At 42.7% G+C, this 23,858-nt stretch overlaps 1 protein-coding gene across 5 annotated transcripts in view; it reads left to right on the plus strand.

Annotated features, from left to right (window-relative positions):
* frmd4a (FERM domain containing 4A) overlaps positions 1 to 23,858 on the plus strand; it is a 63,647-nt gene that overhangs the window by 13,092 nt on the left and 26,697 nt on the right. For 2 of the 5 annotated variants that reach the window (XM_034141418.1, XM_034141417.1), the window contains exons 1-3: positions 1,768 to 2,346; positions 17,587 to 17,652; positions 22,700 to 22,794. In XM_034141418.1, coding sequence (XP_033997309.1) covers positions 2,179 to 2,346; positions 17,587 to 17,652; positions 22,700 to 22,794 — 329 coding nt within the window. In that variant the 5' untranslated portion in view covers positions 1,768 to 2,178. Of the gene's footprint in view, positions 1 to 1,767; positions 2,347 to 14,329; positions 14,845 to 17,586; positions 17,653 to 22,699; positions 22,795 to 23,858 lie in introns of those variants that run through there. The other 3 variants (XM_034141420.1, XM_034141419.1, XM_034141421.1) reach the window with 2 other exon arrangements.

Genomic DNA, 23,858 nt, shown 5'->3' on the forward strand with positions numbered 1-23,858 from the left:
ATAGAATAAAATGTCTTACTTTTTTTCTAATCATTTCTCCCCATCACAAGGCGGATTGTAACATCCCAAATGAGGTCTTCTTTTCTCTGTCTTGTTACTGTGGTAACCGCCGGCCAGCTGATACTGTGGTGCCGACTGTTTACATCACAGGGCCTGTGTGACCTTTCCCAGGATTCAGCGGGACATTGCACACACAGAGAATCATGGGAACAGTGCACTGTCACACCTAACCTCCCGCCCCCTTCCCCACCACGACAAATATTTACACCCCTCATAAATTACAGTGTCTGGGAGGTGAACGTCTCCAGCATTCGTGTGTCGCCCCGTCTAAACCCGGATTCAGTTTGGAAAGTTCACACTATAGGAATACCGCACATTCCTCATGGGTTTCTCAAGACACCACTGAGAGCAATGGGAGGCCCTGAGATAGAGGCAAACTGTGGAAGAGGGGATTTTGAAGAATGTGTTTGCGAAATACAGTAAGCCTAGGTTCACAAATATGCATGTTTATTGCATATTGGGAACTAGGATGTGCAGTTAAACTCCTGCAATCTATTCATCTAGCAATCTGTGGAAAAGACGGAGAGAAATAGAAAGTGGCAGAGAGAGAATTAAAGAAAGTATAAACTTTGTATAGTATACTAAAGTTGATTTATGCTATAGCCGTAACTCATTCATGGTCATATTGACATGCAGCAACAAACAAGGCTATGAGCATCATACATTTTATAGGCACACACACATACAGTACACACACACACTCAGCAGTACATGAGTGACCTCTTGCATCGATAAAGCCCTCCATTAATCAGTGTGGGCTACCAAAGACCATTTAATCCACCTACAGGCAGATAGGGTTTGGTGGGAAGGCAGAGAATTACTGTACAGTTCAGTTATTGAATTTTCTCTATTGATCAAGGCTTTCAGAGGAAAGTGAAAATAGAAAATCAGCTTGGCTATATAAAACCATCCGATATTTCAGCTTGTATTCTGTTTAAGTGTTAAGACTGACATAAGAAGTCCTTAGTGACACAGGAGACGAAGAAATGTCTGTTGGAGCTGAAAAAAGGCATGTTCCTGTGTTCGATTTCAGAATGATTTAAAATGTTTATCCCACACAAACCAGTGAACATAGATTATTTAAGCTGTTTTAGCAGTATTAGTAGGCCAATAGTTTATTACAGACTGGCACACACAGACTGTAGCCATGGCATTGGTTGTATGTGGGGGTTGTATTGCCTCCATGTGGCCATTGTTGCAAATGAGTGTGTTTAAGCAAAACTGTCATCAACTTTGATGACATTAATCATATTATGATTGGGAATTCGGTTGAAGAATAATGTGGGGAGTTGTAGAGTAGCAGATAAGAAAAATATTCATGATTGTTTTGGGAGTCAGGTCAGGATACTCCAGCCTGGGAAAAACTGGCTAAGAGGAAAAACATCTCCTTTTTTATAAACATTCTGGCTACGATCCCACTGCTGTTATTTGGTAGCATACTTGTGAATTTGGGGACTAGCGTTTTATGCGTGTGTGTGTGTCTTCTTTAATCATTCAGATAGTATCCAGTCAGAGCAGGTGAGAGGAGGTATGCAGCCTGAACATACACCCCTGTCTCCTTTAAATGTGAGACAGTGAGAGAGCTGTTGCTTTCAATCTCTCTCTGTGAGCTGCAGTTAGAGAGTGCATATCGCTTTAAAAACAACTAGCAGTCAGGGAGACAGAGACCGGCTGCATTTCCTTAGTGGGAATGTTTGTGTTTGTGGCGCACAGACCAACGGACGAAGGGTGCATTGCTTCAGGGAGAAGAAGTGGAGAGGAAGGAGAGAGGAAGAGTCAGCAGGGGCCACTAGCTGTGTGGGACGGGGACAGAGGGACCAGGAGGGTTTGACCTTGAAAAAGGCTTCAGACCGCAGAATACAGGACAGTGAGAGACAGAGGACACAGAGGAGACTATATCTGTGGCTTACCTCTGGAGCTGACCCAAATATTCTCTCCTTGTGGTGGCATCAGGAGGGCAATAGAGGCTAATTCCCTCTAATTGCCTGGGCCTCTGTGGATTTTACCTGTGATGGCTCACCTGGGCTGATAAATTAATGAGATGCCTGTGGATATAAACTCTTACTGCTGCATTTTACACACCTCGGAAGTGTCAAAGAGTATGCAGTGAGGTCAGTAATGGAGGCTGTGATGTTTGGTCTAGACGAGGCGGTTTGCAATCGGCGTGGTCTGCTGTGGACTCTCACCTCAACAGCCCTCCGACGCCTGTGTGTGCATGCAAGGAACCTGCCTGCACCGCTGCATCTTTTACACACACACAGGTGTGCGTCAAGGCCACTCTATCAGGTATGCTGCAACTCATATACACACAACGGGTACCCATGCAATGGAAACTTATTAAAACTTTAATTTAGAATACTTAATGAAGCAATTACAGTATATTTGCAACCACCTAAAATATGCAAGCTGTGCCACCTAAAGACCTACCATTAATTAAGCATCTCAGCATTGTGTCAAGGTTTGGGACCGGAGGAGAGAGGCAAACAGTGAACAGTTTATACTGAAAGCGAGGTACAGTATGTCCTGCAGGCATGGACAGAAACGGGGGCTAAACAGGACTGATTTGTTTCATTAAGCACGGAGGATAGAACTTGGAACTTGGTTTGATGTTGTGGCAGTGCAGTGTTCCTAGTGAAATTGGACACTTGCGGAAATAGTTTTATAACACAGAGCTCAGGTGCATGTGGAGTGTGGTGCTGCCAAAAAAAATGCTTTGTTTCACATTGTTGCCCTGTGTGGAGAGTTCCTTTGGTAGTTTTTGTTGTGCTCAGGATGCAGAGCCTTAACAGGAAGTTGTGTTGCTAGGGTCGCTATAAAGGAGACGGTAACCAAGCTGTTAAGCTGGTAAGTTTTTCTATGGATATGTGAAAGGGGGAATCTTGCACACAGAACACACACAGACACTGTTTTATAGGCTGTCGGTCACCATGCCTCCATCGCCTTAAACATTCAATCTAACTCTGGCGACGCATTAAATGTGTCTTCTTGGTGAAATAATTATCCTAATTGTGTTACTAAAAGCAGCTTTCTCTTTTGTGCCTTGTGTTTTCCTAGCTGTGATTCAGCAAAATGCTTGATCAGTATTCCCTTCACCATGTCTGGATTGGTACTCAGGGCTTTCATGGAGCCATTAGTATTCCCCAGGCGTCTCACCTGCCCTGTATGCAGCTGGAACAACCAGGACAAACCCAGCAGTCTCACAAAGTGAAACTTGTACACACTTTAGCACATACAGCATCAGTGAAGTCACTTTAATACATGTACATAACAAGGCAAACCCAAACACACCGTGTGCCTTTCCCTGTCCTCTTGCCCTGATTCCTTTATTCTCAAGAGGGGAATAAACTGGATTGTTATTTTAACTTTTTTCTTCAGATGGGTTTTTATGTGGCTCCTACGTTTAAGCATCCTGAGGGAGGGCAACACAATCAGAGGAAACTGAAATAACATACTAGACCTCCCTAAGACAAATCTGTCCTTAACACCCCCTCCTGGTTTAGAAATGCACAACTCCTTTCCATCAGATGTCTTTTAGCCTTTTCCCTTACATCCTCTGGATAACTGCTGAGAAGAGCAACAAACAATATCTCCCCCTGGTCTGATGAAGTGGTACGGTCCAAGGTGGCGCTGTTAATAGTGGAGGGAGTTGCAAAAGTAGGGAAGGAGGGGTCAGTGTGTCAGGCTGCAGGATGGGGATATCCCAGGCTCTCTGAACTGCCTCCCTGCCTGGCTTCCTCTATTACTGTTAACGAGATACCCAGCCACACACAATAGAGAGAGACAGACAGAGAGAGGGGGAGGACTTTATATATTTATATTTTATGACCCCGTTTTCACTTTCTCCACTCAGTTTTAACCTTATTCTTTCATCTTGACATAAAAATACATTTCCACTCCAGTGCGCTGCTGACCTTAACTTGGTCCCACATGTCACTGAAACTCTATTTTAGCTTTTTTTACCTTTTTTAATTAATTCTTCATCTCTTATTTAACTCTCTCTACTCTCTTTTCAACTCTCCCCGGAGAAGACATCCATCACCAGCATTCCCACACACTCAATCAGGACACCAGTTCAGTCATTGTACTGGTGCTGCAGTGTGTGACACATACGTTGAGGTGATCAATTTACACCTCGCGTGTTACGCGGAGCAGCGCCCGGTATGATTTAGCCACAGCATTACAGTAACCAGCAGACTGAAACATTTGCGAAGTGTTGTTTGCTCACATGTCTCTCATGAGAAAACGCAGCCGCATGTTCACACTTTCAGACATCAAGCTGAGTAATATTGACTCAACAGCCTCTAGTCACACATTTTCCTCTGGTGGTATGACCCTTAAAGAAGGGTTAGTACTGTGAGGCGTGTGAGGGCAGTGCTCTGCTGTGCTGTTAACAGCGTCTCTGGGTAATTGTGCATTGTGTCACTTCTTAGGTTGATTTCAATAAGGATTTGATTTCATCCTTGGTTCTTTCATCTCTTGTCATTTTCCTACCAGTCCCTCCTTATCTCCACCCTACCCCATCCTACAGGCAGGATATCCTGCATGGGGAAGCAGGGTTAAGGACTATAGCAGACACAGGTGCTCCGACTTCCCCCTGAGTTGCAATAATTCCTTATCTACCTGTATTCATCACAATCCTGCAAATCACAAGACTTACTACGAGCTGTCATTTTGTTCTTAAGAATGTGAAGTGACATGTTGTTGAGCAAAGCGCGTCCTCAGCGTGTTCAACATCCTCGTATCCTAGATAGACAGAGTTTATTTCCTGTTAGTGGGCTTGCTAATAACTGCAGCTGACAGGATGCTGGCTCTCCTCGGTGTCAGATTAATTTAGATTCAAGCTGTTTCCTAGCAACCCAATTCCACTGTAAAGTTTTATACATATTTAAAATCTCGCATTATGTCACATCTATCACACATATTCATTAGTCCTCACTGCTCCGTTAATTGCAGGCTCTCTTGCATTTAGGAATGAAGCCCGGGCCAGTTTACTCCCACTGAGCTAATCTGGTCCTGTTTCCTGTGAGAATAGCGCTGTCACTGATCATATTCATTTCCCACTGACGAGTCCCAGACCATTGATACGAGGCAGAGACACAGCAGAAGTCTAAAATAACCCAGATACACAATCCCCCCTCTGTCTAGAAGCTGGATCATTGGTGTTCCTTCTGTTACTTCCTTTGTTTTTGGTCTGATAAGCTTTTGGAGCTCAGTCTGTTTTCAAGCAAGTGGTTTTCTTGGAAGAGCTGTCCACTGTGATTGCCAACAGCTCCCCTGAATCAGGACGTGATTGTACTCGGCTCAGGTTGTTAAGCCTCTATTACTCTCATGTTCAATATGTCATTTGTTCTCATATTCCACTGAAGCAGTCGTAAATAGATGGACTCATGACGGGCAGGCAAATATCCAGATAGGGATTTCTGCATGTCCTTGTTAATTCCCAGTCTTATTCCCTTTTTCCGTGTTTTCCAGCCAAGTAATTATTAGATAGAGGCTGGAATTGAACTTGTGACCTCCTACTGAAGAATGTTGATCACTCTCCCTGTCTGGCAGCCATCTTGGTTCTTATTGCCAAACTCAGGATCCGTTTGTGAGAAAGTATTTTCCCATAACCGTCGTTTGGTGAGGGGAGGGTCGGGAGCCAGATCGGACATTGTCTCAACTATTTCCAGCACTTTGTTTATTTTTTTTGTAATTTTCTAATTTGTTTTCAACGAGCCGTAGGCATGTTTGTGTTTGATATCCCTGCATACAAACACCCCTGTGTAGATTCTGTTGGTGGTTGAAGCTGTTTACAGTGTCTCCCTGGGGACAAGGTCTTATTCACATAGTTGGTCTGGAAAACATTTCCACTGCTCCGTTCCCAGGTTTATCAAATACCCAGTGTGTGAGTGTAAATGAGTGTGTGAAAGAAGAAAAATGGAAGAGGGGGCGCAGGCTTGTTGATGTTTGATGTCTTAATTTAAGGTTCCTGTAGAGATTCATCAACAGTTCAACCATGGGAAACAATTTCCTCACCGCTCCATAAATCATAAATGAAGACAAAAATTGCATCTGTCACTCATGTTTTGTTGATATAAATGTGTTTGACGAGTCGCCTGGTGATTTGCAGGCCTGTCAAATGTTAAAAATGTAAAGCACAACCCCCCTCCTCACTCATGTGCCATGTCATTTAGATAGTGTGCACCATAAGCTTCTTAGCCATGCTAGAATCTAATTTATGTGGTAACGTGTGAATATGGCACACTACTTGATAGGACGGCCACTATAGCTAGATTAATTACAGACGATTGCATGCTCACAGCGTGCCACACAGTCATCCCAAAGGACTACTCAGATTCTCAGATTCAAGGCCTTTTATTTATTAAAACAGGATGGTTTTCCTATTTTGGCTTTTCCAGCAAACTTACAATGGAAACCACAAATTATTGTTGCATGCAACCCAAAAATATTCACAACATAAGCCCCACTGACAGTGTTTTTGATTGCCAGATTTGAACACGGTCCCGGATATCAGTTGCCATGTTGGAGACTATTCAGATGTTAAATATGATGAATACACGGATTGTAGAATTTAGCTTTTGGGTTATTGGGCCATGGTTGAGCGGCCTACTGGATACATCTGGCTGGTATTCCTCTTAATCCTCTAAGTGTGTCTGAGTCGTGGCCAGAGTCAGAACTGAGTGGCCAGAGCGGACACAATATAAGGTTTTTTGGAGGTGGTCCTCTCGGTCTGAGAGAAGTGATAGGTTTAACTGTGGCATTAGTGATGGGGATGTAAGGGCTTACAATGTTTTAGGTTCAGAGGTTAGGCCCTGAGTATAGAATAGTAATCCCAGAGGATTACTAGGGGAATCTGTTGAATATCTGAGGAAATCCCTCTCAGAGACTCCCAGATCCTCTGTTTGGATATTATATCCTCTAGGAGTGTGTCCACATGTGTTTACCGAACAGAGGTTAAAAGTTGGGTATGTGTGTTCACTTTTAGATATGTGAGGAAATGTCCCATTTGCCTTAAATCAAAACTTCCCAGTTTACACCTGAGCCAGTCTGAGCACAGTTTGTATCCCTATAAAGACAGTTTATAGATACTGGACCCCTTACTGGATTAGTCCCATTTCTGCTGAATGAGAGTGGGAAATATGATGCATGTGTGTTAGGACAGGGTGGAGCTTAATCATTGATTTCCCTTATTCCTTTAGGCAGGCATTGTCAGCCACTACACTGTGTTTAATAAGTCATAATCTTTAAATAAAAGTGAAAGCTAGAGGACTCAATTTTGACTACAAACATTTGTATATATTTATATGTCCTTAAATACTTCTAATGCCTCCGAACCCTCTGTCTCTATTAAGTATGTACACCTGCTAAATATTGCATTCATAAATTGGTTAGTCTGGTTTGTGCGAATATCAAGGTTTCCAAGGATCATAACAAACAGAACAAGCTTTGGACTAAGAATTGAAACCACAAAATCTTAAAAATTAACCCATTACTCCTCTGTAACCCTGGCACATGATTGATCAGGTGTTTTTATTTAGTAAGCAAAAGCTTTCCACCTCCTACCTACAGATTATTGCTCCCCCTGAGGTGAAAGGGCCAAATGGAAGACATTCAATACCTTTACAATGACGGGTTCCCCTTTGGACAACAGGAATTTCACATGCACGCGTGCACGCACGCACACACACACACACAGACCACACACACTTGCCAAAGGGCTCTCCCTGCAGATGAGCTGGGTCATTTTTCATTACCTTGGCTCGGAGGAATAAGAGTGCAGTATTGGAGCACAGTCACATTGAGCCAAAGCAATAGAGGGATAAATCCCCACAGCTGAGCGCAGTGGAGGCAGGCGGGACAGCCTGCAGGACAGAGCCCGTGGTGGGGCATATAGCTCTTTTACACTCCACTATCTGTCATCAGAGTAGCTTGGACTAGGAGCGCCTTGGTAGCCGAGGGGCCTTTGTTGCATTACTCCTCTACTATGTCCCTCCATTTCTTCTTTCAAACGTAGCCTAATACCACAGACTAGATCCTGGGGGGAAGAGGAAAGAAAGTCTTTATTATGGATTCTCTGTTTGTCCGCATCCTGATATCCGGTTTATTCCAACTTCCTGTCCTACCTGTCTGCTTTATCCTTTTCAGACTCCTCTCCTGTGAGTGCCTAGCCTTGTTGTCTTCACTGTTGATGTGTGATTCTGTCTCACTTCTGTATATCCTTTTACATCAACTGAGCCATTATAGCCCCAAGAGTAACACCAAGATGTTTGACTTGGAGGTGATGAGGTGGAGTGAAGGTTGGGGGTGTTTGTCTTTGTAAAAGTGTGAGTACATGTTGACAGAGTGAAGAATTCCCTTGTCTTTTTCATACATAATACAGTAGTCTATTTCTGAGGGAAACATCCATAGCGTGCCTCCAAATTTCAAATGTATACCCCTGGGTGGTACCTTTGCCTGTTACAGTGTATTACCATTGTCTTACAGTGCCTCCTCCTCTAAGTGCCCTACATTTCTGGCAGAGAGTGCATGGGGGAGACAGCTCAAGCTCCTAGAAAGTTGTCATGACAACTTTTGTTTGCATCCTAGGCTGGAGAGCATGGGGGAGTGAGGCTGGTCAAACACGTGTGTGTGTGTGTGTGTGTGTGTGTGTGTGTGTGTGTGTGTGTGTGTGTGTGTGTGTGTGTGTGTGTGTGTGTGTGGTGTGTGTGTGTGTGTGTGTGTGTGTGTGTGTGTGTGTGTGTGTGTGTGTGTGTGTGTGTGTGTGTGTGTGCTTTGCAGTGCAGGTTGTGTCCATGCCTCTTAGCTTGAGAAGCAAGTGCTTTTAAAACCTAAGAGTTATTATGTGGAAGCTCACAGAGCTCCTGTAAAGTCGGGGCCTTGAATGATGTCGTTCTGTGGCTGTCTCCCTAATTAGCTTGGAAGGTCTTTGGAGCCCCTGAAGGACACCCACCCGCACACACACCCACACACACACACACACACACACACACACACGACCACACACACACACACACACACACACACACACACACACACACACACACACACACACACACAAGGGCAGAATTAGCAAAGAACAGAGGGGATTTGTGCGCTTTTAACCCAAAAACCCCTTTCTCCTGTCCCCTGCTGTTCTGGTCTCAGGGTACATGTTTAATAAGCTAGCAGAATACATTAGGACTGTGACACGCACGCGCACGCACACACAGACCACACACACTTATAGAGCTTTCAGACAGGATTGTTTAATATTCAGCATGCTAAATGATTGGAGTGTTTGGTATGCTATCCAGTCACAGGACAGGGGATAGAGGACACTGGAGTCCAGCCGCTCTGCAGTACACAGTGCCCTTGAGTTTAGGCAGTGTGTGTTTTTGTGTGTGTGTGGTAGTTTGTTTATTAGAAACCAAAAGAAAGACAGAAGAAGTAGCAGAGAAAAAGGGAAGTCAACAAGGAGGAAGATTCATCAATCAATGTAGTTCGATTAATTTACAGGAATTTAAAGATATAGAGTACACACACACACACACACACACACACACACACAGACTGGATCTATATAGGATACTTTTAGCGGTGCAGAACCAAATACCCCATTCTACGTCACTTTGTCTTCCTGCATGCATAGCTAAGAGTATCAGTGAACACAGGGTCACTCAGGTCTACGGTGATTTCTCACTGTGTAAATTATAGATGAAGAGAGGAGGTGTAAGGGTAAAAGATCCTTCCCCTGTGAATGACTCTCTCTCTCTCTCTCACACGCACACACACACACACACACACACACACACACACACACACACACACACACACACACACACACACACACACACACCACACACACACACACACACACACACACACACACACACAGGCACAGGCACACACACACACACACAAAGACACAATGAAAACCTCAAACCTTGGAGATCAACCACCATGATCACTGAGACTGATTCATTGAGATAAAATTCTCAAAGACATGACATCACTCGTACCTTTTTGTCCTAAACCACTCTGTTCTTCTTGTTACGCTCTCAGCGCTCTGGCTCCCCCTCTCGCTCTTTTCACTGTATGCTCTGTCCTTCCTCTGAAGCTACTTTAGTTATTGAAACACCTTATATCCATTTCATTTAAAACACAGAGTAAAGGTTTGGCCGGTTTTTCCGAGGACATTCATCGAGATACGGACACAGACTGTTTATCAACCAAGTGTTCCCTTTGGACTGGAATTTTAGGAATGTCCCAATTTGTGTCAGTGAATGAAAAACAAAAGCGCCTGGAAGAGAGGGAATCGTTAACTGTGGAAGAAAGGGAAGCTTGTCCCTCCTTTGGGAAATAGGCAAATTGGAATAATCCCTTTTGACTATTTTGAATACAGCTAATCCCCATGAAAAAGCAGAGATGTAAATAAGACATAAAGTGCAAACACATTCAAATGTTTAGTGGCATGCAAAAAGGTAGCCAGTATGGCTCGCTCTCCAACACACATACACATTGTGGTGCAGTACCGTGCACTGTGCCCATGAAAGGCTTTTATTTGTATTGGATATCATCGAAATAGACATTTGTTGTGGTTTCATTTTAGAGCTTTCTCTATGAAATCTTACTTCAGGCTATATGTGAATGTATATCCACATGTTTACATCTATATGACCCAGTTTTTTATCAGGCAGCTAAAAAGTAAATGAAATGCACAGCACAAAATAATCTTCCCACTGTAATGACATAGTTATACTGGGTATGTGTTTGAATTACTTTTTAAATGATTTGTACATAACCGCTCAGTGGGAACTTGGAAAAGAATGCAAACAACATTTATAGACCTTTAGGAATTTTTCAACAAGGTAAGGTTGTAAGTGTTGCAAATAACTCTATGCAACCTTGTATTCTTCTTTCTCCAACACAAAACAGAGTCATTGTAGATCGTTTGCAATTTAAGATTAGATAAGTTATACTTTATTGATCCCAATTCGGGAATTATTTTAAAGAACCATTAATGTATTGTTCTGTCTGTATATCAAACCTGTGTACTCTACTTTGGACTTTTTTTTAGCACGAACCAAGAGAGGATACCTACTTATTTGCAATTTATTAGGGAATAAGGCTCTTCAGGATGCATATGGAAACAAAATTGACCTGAGGCAGAGATGATTTGTGTGGATTCAGCACAACTAAAGTTATTAGGATTGCACAGAATCTACTATACCGTTTTTTCTGAGTTTATTGTGTCTACTGAACGGCTCACAGCAAAGTTCCCACATTCACACAAGAACATCCATGTCAGATTTAGAGAAACTTGTGATTCTGTGTAAAACTATGAGGAAAACGACATTTGCTTAAGTCTGGGAATGGTGCTTTGTAGTATAAATGGGTTACAAAGCAGAGTTGGCTACAGAAATATCTCCAGTTTGTTTGAAGTGCCAGTGTGTTTCTGATTTTAAAAACGCCCTAACTGGAACCACATTTCAGTCCCAAAGTCACTCACGGGCAGGGAGGGTGGAGCTCATAGACACACACTCACACACACATATACACACTTGAACAAACAAAACAGATCTCTCCCGGTCAGTCGTTTCTCTAGACATTCCTGGCTGCCTTTCCATGACCCTCCCTACTCCGTCTCATTCTGCCGCTACATCGAGCTCTGGATGGAGAAGATGGATTTGGCCCTGCTATTATTTTTCCATCAGCTTTTCAATAACCCATTCAACCGACACTGTAGACTAGAGTATTGAGAGCCACAGTGTGTTTTGTTGAATCTTGTGTTGTAATCTAATCTGCACCACATGCAGATACTGTTACATTAAAACTGACGACGAGTCATAAAGCCTATTCAGCTACGATGATCTCAGTGTCATAAATCACCGTAGGACTGCTGGTGTCAGACCATGCTTGCTCTCAAAGTGACGTGTTTAAGAGTGTTTGTTTAGTCTGCATACATATGGGAGAGATGCAGACAAAGACAGACAGAGTTAGACAGAGAGCGAAAGCATGGTGTGTGTGTGTGTGTGTGTGTGTGTGTGTGTGTGTATATGTGTGTGTGTGTGTGTATATGTGTGTCAGTCTTAACTCCCTACCGCAGCGTCCCACAGTCAGGGTTAAAGAGATTCTCCATCTTGCTTCAATTAACCACTCGGCGCTGTTTATATCACATTCCACCAATATAGGTTACCTTTTCCAACACAGACCATCTACCCCTGTTCCCCTGCTCGACCCTAAAACCTGACTCTAGATACCCACTGCCTGTTAAACCCACCTCACCAATCCAGGTCTTTCCCCTTTGGAGCCCTACACCATAAAAATACAGCAGATCAGCACCTCATTACGACCACACCTCAGCCTGGAATAGAAGCCCACCGGCTCCATAACAGGGCTCTGTCAGGGCCCAGATATGTCACACCTAAAAGTGTTTCTCACCTTATGGGTCTTGGAAACACCCTGTGTAGGTCATTGAAAGGTGACCATGTAAAAGTTAGGGAAGTTAAGGGCCATGAGTAACGGGCAGAGAGGCTCACTAAATCATAGCTGTTTGTTATTGTTCCTTCCTGCCTTGCTTCCTTTCTTCCTACCTTTTCCTCTCTGTGAAGCTGTCTCCCGTTGGTAACTGGAGCTCCTAACATCCATTCCAAACAGGAAAAATCATTCAAAAACTCATGTAGATTAAGTGTTCAGGATCTTCCTAGTGCATTTTTTGGCCTTCCTCTTTTTTTCTTTGTCAGTTTACCCCATTCCCCCTCTGCATTGTCCCCTTCTCTCTCCCTCACATGCATTGGCCAAACAACAGGCCCCTTGTGATAGCAAACTGAGGAAGTTACCAATAAAGGGAGATATGTATTTGACCGGAGAAAGCGAAGGAGGAACGGGTGTGTGTATTAAAGCCAAAGAAAGAGTCATCTGGAGATGTTTAAGTTGGACAGGCCAGTTTCCGGTGTCTGGAACAGGCCAAAAATATCCAGAAACAGACAAATCCAGCAGGGAGGGGAAAGGATACACCTCCTCTTTTCTCATGTGACCTTCTACATTCAGCAAAATAAGCTGAATTTTGGGCCTGCAGCATAAGCTTTGGTAGCAACAAAACTGTTCATGCCAAGCACATTACATTTAATTGCATCTTCCTTTTGCTTAATGTCTGGGAATGGAGAATTCCAGATGAATCCTGCAAATGTAGGACTATAAATCGGCTGTTGTATTTCAAATATTGTGCAACTGCATTTGGTTTAGATGAACTGTATTTTCTGACAGACTGATCTGAAAAGAAAAGATTATCTTTAGACAAAAATTGGTCAAGTATCCTTGATGATGACTGCTTAGCATGATTGTACTATATATGTATGCATACTGTTCATGTGCTACATGTGGCCTCACTGTATTCATCATGTGGGGATTACTCATGTTGTAAAACAATAATAGAAACAGACAAGCTTACGCTTGCTGAGTTTTACAAATACTTTACTGACAGTGGGTATAGGCTTTGCTCTGCTTTCAAAGCCCACACTGGTATCTATGTATGGTACCAAAAACTGGACTGATTTTGTTATGTTTACAACCTGGTGGTCTCAACGGCTGCTGCTGCTGCAGCTGCATAAGGTGAACACAAGTGCCCAATTTAGGTCATACAAAAAAAAACAGTCAGTCCAACGGCTGCAGTGGACTGAAGGCCAGAGTCACCCAAGCCAGTACACCTGAGAAGTCAGGAAGTGACAGGCTAGAAAGATAGAGACTGAACCAGGGATGTAAAGTTCATATTGAATCTCCTACTTTTTAGCAGAGCCATTTTAGGCTTATGGATATCTATCAAACACAAACCTATTATGTTGTAAAGTAATAAAACATAGGAGGACAGGGTCTTTCGAGGCAGCTCAATCTCCCTCACAACGCCTAATTTCTGTAAATACAACTGATTCTACACAGCAGGCACAGTGTGTCAAACTGCTCATTGTTAGGTATCAGTGCATCACTTGTTTTAAAGGCAGGGTATTAATGTGCTCTGCAGACACAGATGTCTGTTTGGGTTTGTAGGCACACACACACACACACACACACACACACACACACACACACACACACACACACACACACACACACACACACACACACACACACACAGCAGGGAGAGAGAGGTCTGCAGTTTCTCATGGCTGTGAGCTGCTGCTGCAGAACATTTCCCCTCATCTCCTCCTCTCCCCGCCCCCACATCTTGCCTCCATTATTCCCGTGTTTTCGAAGCAACTCTGATGACAGCGAGTAACATAGCTGGAAGTGAAGGCAGGCTGGAATACGCTCGACCGTTAACCGTTTCTTCCGCTCGTCCCCCTCGGTTGCTGACCGTTGGTACGGTCTCGCGCTATCCGCACGTTCACTCACCGTTTGTGCACGGTGCCGGTGAGAGAAGAGAGGGGGGTTGGTCGACCAGGACTAGACCCGTGAGAAGCTCACTGACTTCGGAAGGAGGGAGGAGAGCAAGCCGTGGAAGAGGCTGCACGGTCGCCAAATTGTCTCTACATTAGAAAGCGAGGACCTGAGATGTAGCGTCTCTGGTGAATAGAAGGGAGCTAAAGAGAGCTGCGTCGCTTAACGTTAACTAATGGTCAGTAACATGGATGCTGATGTGCCTCTTCCTCTAGGCCAGCCGGGAAAACGGGTGTTTTTTGACGATTTTCTGGCAGTGACACGACTCGTTTCTTTCTGGGATTAATCATTTGTTTTTTTGAATATTTTTTCTCTGCTCTTGCAGCCGGTTTTTGTGTGGGAGCATTGCAGGGAGCGTTTGTTTGCAAGGTAACTAACTAATGATAACGTTAGTGCTGTGGCCAGCAGTGGCCCAGGCATCACTGTCAGCTAACTGTTTGTGTGTGTGTCTGCTATTTGGGTGTCAGCTCCAGCAACATAATTAAGCATTTTGAACATGGCTGCTTTATTCATTGTTCATTGTCACGTTTTGTCTTTTGATATCACCGTTTCCTGCCAATGAGTCAGGAATGAGGTTGTTTCTTGGCCAATACAAACCTGAATAGTAATGGGTAAGAAATGTTGGTGGGTTACATGCAGAATGAATCACACACCAGGGCAATACCACATGTGTTTGCCTATGTTTCTCCCAGGTTATTTTCTCTCGGATGTAATGTCCACAGCATGCATTGGTTAGAGCAAAGATGCTGTATCAGTGGTTTATATAAAATAGCCTGTACAGATATCTGTCTTCACTGTCTCATGGTGCAGCAATATTCCACATGTTCCTTTTTTGTATTGAGTGTAATTGGTAGAAGCTATTCATAGAAACTTTATTGCATTTGGTTTCATGGTGGAAATAAACTCAGTAGCATGTGTCCAATCCCACAAAGTGAATTTCAGGACTAAAACCAATAAGCGTCTGTCTCTGCCAGATTGAGCTCCCTAATTTTAGCCTGAAGGCAGTGATTTGTTACCTTGACGTTAAGGTTCGTACAATTCCCAGGTGTCTCAAGCAGAGTGAGAGTGTGTATGTGTATGTGTATGTGTATGTGTATGTGTGTGTGCTTGTGCGTATGTGTGTGTTCTCTGTCTGCATTGCAGTTAAAGGTATTCTGCAGACAAAATACAAAAGTACAGTAGGATGTTTGGTCAGTACTCTAGCCCTGTCTTCTTCTCCAAACTAAACAATAAATAAATACATGAGTTTAGCCAGCAAAAAAAGAAAACTCAAATTAAATATTTGCATAATAACTGTGCACCAACATTGTAGGCATCTCAGGATTGTTATACTTTTTATATTTGTCTGGAAATAATCATGTTTACACATATGATCTTCCACTCAGTTGCCATGACAGTACCACTTAAATCAGTGTATACAGTATAAACATGAAAAGTTTTGGAAAGATAATGTAACTCCATGAAAGGACATGAAAACAAAATAAATATTGAAGTGTGTGTGTTAATGTGTGCACAGGTGCACCCAATCTTAAACCCTCAAACCACAGGAGATCAATGGTGAGAGGGAGGGCAAACCAAACCCTTCAAAGTAGAACTAGAAACTGCACTCACACACACGTACACACCAACACACACACCCCAGTAATCATTCAGCAGAGTTCACACAGAGATGAGTGTTAAGACACAACTCTGTCACTCCTCTCCCTCTATTTCTCTGGTATTTTCAGCTCTCTGCTAAAGCTGCCACCTGGATGCAAGCTGGCATAAGCGGTGAGAAAGTAAGAGTATGTTATTCTCATGTTGTGGACACACCCTTACCAAATTGCAAGTGCCTCAGGTGGCCAATTTGATCCGTTTGGTGAAGAGTTACAAACCGGTTACGCTTGTGCTTGTGTTTCTGGCATCTATGTTTGGAAGGGCTTTCTCATTCCATTTTTGACAATGATTATGTTTCTCCACCTTTCTTTCTTCCCCTTCGCCAATTGTTACCTCTCTACACACCTCCCCCTGGTGTCCCTCCCCATTTTCCAGATGTGAGGGGGGTGTGGGAGGAGCCAGGGGGTATTTGTGTTCCTCGGGGTCCCCGCTTCCTGTGAAAATTGTAGAGAAACTCCACATGTGCTGAAAACACCAGAAAACACAAACAGACAAATGCTGAATACTCTGCTTTGAATTTTTCAACCTAGTCCTGTGATTGTTTACATTTTACCCTGCAAGCACATTTTAAGACAGCTTTGAATAATTGGCTTGGGTTTTTCAGTTGTAACAGGTTTTATCTTACTTGTGTGTATGTGGCGCATATTTACAACAGTTGACTATTAAACCATTGCACCTGCTTCAGTGTTTACACTTGAACTTGGCAGACAGATTATCACTTTATTAGCGGCTCTACTCTGTAAACTTTGTATCAACAGCGCAGAGAAGAAAAGTTAAGATTTTTAGCATGCAGCTTCACTTATTGTGGTCAATGAGGTCCACTGATGGATAATGGATTTCCTGCTCAAGAAGGAATGCTATAAATGTCAGTGAGGTAGAGAACAGCGCAGGACGTTGTCTCTATTGGCCCATTGTGTGGGTTCAGCTAACCTTATTAAGAATTCACTGAGATAACTAGCAATGCACCAATACAACTTTTTAGTCCCAGTTCCAATACCTGGGCTATAAGTATCTGTTGTATACCAATCTTACAGTCTGTATCGTATATTGCTTTATGTCTCACTGTGTTGAAGAGACTGGGATCATACTCTTTTGTGTAAGCTAACATCAGACTTGATTTTAACATTGCTTTCATAACTTTGTAAAAACCAGCAGAGTTACTGCCACCCCTCCACACATTGACTTTCCAGATTTAGAAAGTATATTGACGTAGCAAGCAAGAAATACCTAAAAACTGTTGTCACATTTGTTGTTATACAATCTACTGGCGTGCTGCTGACAAATGACTTAGTATGCGTATTTGTAATCAGATACTTGCTCCAACTAATTGAATCAGTATTGGCTTATTTTGATCCATTTAACACCCGACTTTTAAACTATATTAATATAACATGTAATATCTTTAAACAATTTTTTGACTGGAATCCCTTGTTTCTTTTTGTCTGTTTTTCTCAGATGACGGAGGGGAGGCGATGTCAGGTCCATCTCCTGGACGACAGGAAGCTGGAGCTGCTTGTACAGGTGAGTCTCTCCTCCTCGCGCCCTCTCGCTCTTCCCTCTCTTTCTTCCCTCTCTCTTTGCAGCCTCTCCTTTCCTTAGAGCGAATATGCAATGTGTGGTGTCCTCAGGGACTTGGTTACTGCTGACCCAGGGAAATTTGGTCAGCAGTAGGTGACTTTGCTTTTTCTTAATGCTCACCTGATCCTTCAACACACACACACACACTGCACACACACACACACGTGCATGCAGCAGACCATGCCCTGATTTACCATCCCTGTAGAAGCAATGAGTTCAGTCCTAATAATGTCCTAAAAATAAACTCTTCCTCCTAAACTCATGCTTCAATGCTCAATCTTCATCGTCCATCCCCACTGCCTTCCCAGAATGCATCAGAAATGCCCAGAATGATTTAACAGAAAACATCAACTGTTTGTGCAATTGACAATGCTCCATGCAATCCTCCAATTGTCCAGGAAAAACAAAGCTGCATGCTGCCCCCCTCCCCCCTACTTTCAGTCTTCAATTTTACCCAGCAGGCCTTTCTGCAGTAATGACCAAAGGCAGCAGCAGCACCCAATGCACGCCCATCTATCCCTTGTTTGCCATTTAAAGCCCACACCCTTTGTAGAGAGCTACTTAATACTGTAGATCTGCTCTGGTCTGCTTTATGTTTTACACCCAGGGTTAAACCCTCTTGTGAAAGCTTTTTCCATCACACAATAACACATACTTCATTTGGTGGGGAGTTTTTGTTCTTTATCAAATGTATGGCCCAAAGTAACCTCTCCCTTCACTTCCTCCTTTTCTCCATTGATTGTTGATGACATACACTTTCATCATGTATAAGATCCCTCTCATGGTTTGGCTTCAAAGTAAATAGCCTCTTCATGAGAGGCTTCTTCCACTCTTCCTAACATCTCTTAGCCCCCTTTGGTCTGACCCGATTCCACTGCAAATGAGACAACAGAAAGTAATTGCCCTGGAACAGTAGAAGAACAGGAAGCAGAGAATATAGAAAGATTGACGCAGAAACTCAAGAGGTTTAGAGGGAGAAAGAAAAGTGAGATGAGAGCTCAGGAATACAGAGACAGGAGATGACACTAAAGGGATGGGAATGGAGAGGAGAAAATGGAGGGTAGAGCTTTGGATAGGTCTGCTGACTTTCTGATTCGATTACTCTGTCAGAACTGATCCTCTCTTTCAAATTGGTACTTGTCTTTGCACCTCTTCCACTCTCTTCTCTCTCCCCATCTCTCTTGACTTTCTACGTCTCAGTATCCATTTATTTTCTCAGCTCATTTTAGCCTTCACCTGCCCCAGCTCTGCCTTCTTCTAAATCGAAAATATAAAACACAGCTACAGCAGTTCTGTATCTCATCCATCTATTATCCCTTCTGCTCGCCATTCCTCCTCTTGGCCATTGAGAAAGGAAATTACTGGGAATTTAACAAAAAGAGAGTTGAATATAAACATTTAAAGGTGGGGTAGGTAAGTTTGAGAAACCGGCTCGAGATCGCTAGAATTTGAAAATACACAACCGGAGAAAATCTGCTACTTCCTTATAGAGCCCCTCCTCCAACACACACGAACGCGCACATGACCAATGAGGGCACGAGATAAGTTTGTGCACAGATGGAAGGCTGACAGGCAGGTAGGCCATCCAGTTATTTTAGCCGGGCCGGCTAAAATGATTGGTCGTACTTTTTACAGTATTACGGCTTCCACAGATGACATTTTTTTATGGATTTTTTGTCAAAGCACTTAAGATATTCATTGCTATCGGGATGTTAAGAGCATTCCATGGAATATAACAAAAAGTGTATCTCGAGTCGATTTCTCAAACTTACCTACCCCACCTTTAATTAATCTTTATTTTATGTAAAGAGTTTTACAGATACTTGAAGTTGTGTGAGAGAGAAAATCTGTTCTATTTACCACATAATATACTTAATATAACACATGGTATTTTTACTGTTTGGCAATGGTATTATCAAGAGAGAAGTCAGGAAGAGGGGATGTTATTAACAAACCATTGTCATAAAAATCTGGATGCTGCTGTCTTTTTTTCTATCCTCAGTTTTCTGCATTGGGTACAGTAGGCCATTAAGTTGTTTTTGGACCACAGAGAATGTTATTCTTAGTTTTCAAGTAACCAAGAAAGCAGTCAGGACCTTCCTTAATTTGCAAAAAAAAGATTTCTAGAAGAGGTGATGATAATTCATGCAGAATTACACACTCCATTGTGCTCTACTGATCATTTATAACCAGTGTGGTCAAGTCTGTCCTGTTGCGGTTTTCATATAACTTCCTGTCCGAGCACGGCAGCCATCTAGCCTTTGAAAGGTTGGATCTCACTTCTGTCACTGACTTGTAACGTTGACCAGCTGTTTAATCCCAGAAGAGTAATTTAACATTTCCCTCTTCCTCATCCCCTTCCTCCTTCCTTTGATAGACTTGTTTATGGAGCAATGCCTCATTGGCTGAGAACTATGTGTTAGAAGGCCAACACGCATTTTACCAGGCCGTAAAGATTGAAGCTAACCCCCAGATACTCTTCCACACCAATGTTTATTTGAAGAAAACAAAAAGGTTTAAATGTAACATGGTAAGATGCTACACTGAAAGTCTGTACACAGAAATAGTTGAAAATATTTAAACTTTTAGGGCATCTTGTGACTAAAAATCTTTTCCCTTCCCACCCTTGGACTTTTGGATTGGCATTTGGAAATTAGTTAGCAGCCCATAAATAAATCCGGGCAATCCTGAAGGCGCCTGGCTAGCTGTTTGCTGAGATAGGGCCGTAACTTGCTGCCAGCCAGGCGAGTGAGCTACTGTTGTGTAGTCACTTGTCTGGGGGTTTGCTTTAGCATGTCTCCTCCTATCTTGCACTTCCCTGTAATTCTCATACTGTTAATTATCTGTGCTGCTGAGGAGGCACAGGCTAAATGTCTATTAGCAGTAATGCTGTCTAAGCTAGCAGAGAGCTTTACTGCTTGATAGATGGCTGCATAGAGTGTGTGTGTATGTGTGTGTTTATATTCAGTATCATCTGTATGGTTCTGGAATGTGCCTCAGTTATTGTGTGAGGGTGTTTAATGTGCCCTATCACTTACCTTATTACCTGTCATTCACTCTCTGTATCACTGTTGGTATCTTCCACAACGTAATTACACATCCGCTAGGTATCTGGCATTTCACAGATAAGTTGTAGTGTAAGGAAGGGGGGAGTCGTTACTTGAAGGGGGAGAAGCAAACTCAATTATACTATCAGTGATTTTTTAAAGAGATTTTCACAGTCTGCTTGGTATTCATAACAATGCCGAGGCAAGAAGTAAGCTTTAACCTTGCAGGGGTCCTTCTGTTCTTTTTTATCTCCAGTCTTGCACTTCTTGTATCTGGGGCTCATTTCATCTCCATATTTCTAACGGTTTACTCTATGTGTCCATGTGTCTCTGTCCATCTCTCTTTGTTTTTTATGCTGTGGTGGCACGGATGTCATTTAATTGATATTGTTGCCAGAGCAGTTGACTGCTGTGTAATGAGAGACCAGGACTGTGTATGTGTCTCTAGCTGAACCAAAACATTTATTACCGCTAATACTATAAAGATAGCTTGCTTCCAGACCTAAAATGTCCACATCTAAATTGTTTTTGAGCACTTCAAAGAGATCGAGTGTCGCTTTTTTGACTTGCTGCCCTCCTATTTGGAGAAACAACAGAGCCAATCAAAGCCTTTGTGGATGAGAATACCAGTTATTGTCAGATTCAGACAGATCAGTACCTGTATAGTTAAGTACAGCTCTTAAAACCCTTCTCTGGATGTATTGAACTACATGCAACCATTGTATAAATACACATTTAGCATGTAAAGAGGCGCCTTTTATTATTCTTGCAGTGAATTTAGATTAGAAAGTTTTCTTCAAATAACATCCTCTATATTCAATATTAAAGTGTTATGGGTTTCTTCTTAATAATTCCAGTGATGAAAGGTTTTGGAGTCAGGTGAGACACAACAAGCTAGTACAGTAGCCATTTTGTTTCCTATTTAACACTGTTTATCTTGTACAGATGTGAAACATGCACCTATATGGCAGATGCAGCCTATATGTTAGCTTCTATTCTCTCCGGAATCTTTTCTGTGTTGCAGGATCACTGTAGGCGTCGTGCTTATGTGAGATCTAGGTCATTGGAGTTGTGTCTCTGTGTGTGCATACATGTATGTGTGTATGTATGCTTGCTGTGTGTATGACATCACCTCCTCTTTAAATAGCTCTCAGTAGCTTCTGTCACTGAAGTTGTGCAGTGAACAGATAGTAAAGGACCTCAGGGGGAGATTGTTAAGAATGTGCGCATCACACATGTACCTCCTGTGTGTTGCGAGTGGGCTGCATGAATGTTGTGCATGGGCTCTTTAGTGCATATGTCCATGCAGAATGTGTGTGTGCCTGTAATGAAACTGTAGGCAGCAAGGCACACCCATGGTTAACCTCAGGGTGGGGTGTGCAGTTACTCAGGATGTCACAAACCAGCAGCATATGGCAGCAGTCCCCAGCCTCTGCCTGGCTTTAAGATGCTCTGCAAGCTTTGAGCGTCGTGATGATTGGAGGTTGTCATTATATAAAGCTTGGACAGTATTCCAGAGTATAAACTAGTTGGAAAGCTTGTATGCTAGCTGCAGCCCTCTCCCTACAATACAATGGTGGAGCCTGGAGGCATGACTCTGCAGTGGAGGTTTGGGTCAGATGGGCGGAAAGCAGGGAGGGGAAGGGCACGGTACCTGCACTGTCAGCAACATCCACACACTCCATCCATCTTTCTCGCACTCTCTCTTTCTAATTTATCTCCTCCTCTCTTGCTCTTTTCCTCTTTTCCCCCTTGTTTGTCAGAATGCTTAGTCATTGCAGTTAATCAATAGCTGATAGAAACATTAACATATTAAAGCTCTACACATGTACTTGTTCCAATTTCACTACAGTGTGATAAAGTACCCTCACACAGAGACAGGACTTTATAACTCAAATTAAAACTATAATGAGAGCAATACTAATATGTCTGTCCCCCTGCAGCCCAAGCTGATGGCAAAGGACTTGCTGGACCTTGTGGCCTCGCACTTCAACCTCAAGGAGAAGGAGTACTTTGGTATTGCATACACAGACGAAACGTAAGTCACATTTTAATAGTAATGCCTTTGAAAGTGAACTCTCTGTATGGTGTTTCAGTAGCCCAGGAATACATGTAGGTCTAAAGTGTGTTTTGTTTGTTGGATTGTGTTTGTTCTTCCCTGTTACACTGTAACATTGGTTGCCATAGATGACAAAGGTGAAAAAACTGACATTAGTTTTAAGCATCAATTATGTAGTAGCATGGTTTTATTTATATTTTATGTGTGTGTGAATATGTTTTAACAAAAGCACCACTATAAATACTCAATTTCACAGTACAGTGTTTAAGTTTGAAATATGGGTTTAGAAATCTTAAATGTGTTAAATGTGGCCCTTTGTTTGGCCTTTTTTTTCCTGCTGAATTTGATCATGTTTACTTCGTGTATTTAGCATATGTTTGTACACGTTTATTTAGTATAAGAAAAAAATGTCCTGAGAAAAAACCTAGATATCCAGTTTATGGTTTTCACCTATCTTTTATTTGCCAGTAAAAGGAGATGGCTACCTTCATTCATCTTGATCATGAATATCATGCTGAAACATACACTGATGTATGATCAAATACCTAGTTATAAAGGGCTTTGATGCTATGATAAGGTTACCAGTGTCCTGCTCTGGGCTAGCTAAAGATCACAAGTCTGTGTCTGTCAGAAGGATTGGTACGAGAACTATGCTTGAAATGCAAAAATGACATTCAAATTAGCTTTATTGTGTTTGGTGACCTAGAAAGAGAGACACACCACAGCAGGTTCCAGAACTAGTCCTGCAATATACAAATTATTTACATACAGGCAAACCTGGCCTTTTGTTTTCTCTCTTTGATGCCAAGAAAAAACAGCCTCTGCTCCATGGCATTTACATGGCTGTGACACAGTCTGTCCAGCAAAGCTATATCATCTTTGTAGTTTTAGCCCCCCAGGACTAATTCTATGATGTGTAGATTTGTTCCTAGGGCCTGGGGAGAGCAGACGCCTCAGAGCTGACCGCTCAGTGGTCAAAGAGGCCGTTTGGGAGGGAAACGCATGATAGATTGAGAGACAGAAGGAGGGAGAGCTTGAGAGAG

Source organism: Trematomus bernacchii, unplaced genomic scaffold (assembly GCF_902827165.1).
Source record: "Trematomus bernacchii unplaced genomic scaffold, fTreBer1.1, whole genome shotgun sequence".
Taxonomy (NCBI): Eukaryota; Metazoa; Chordata; class Actinopteri; order Perciformes; family Nototheniidae; genus Trematomus; species Trematomus bernacchii.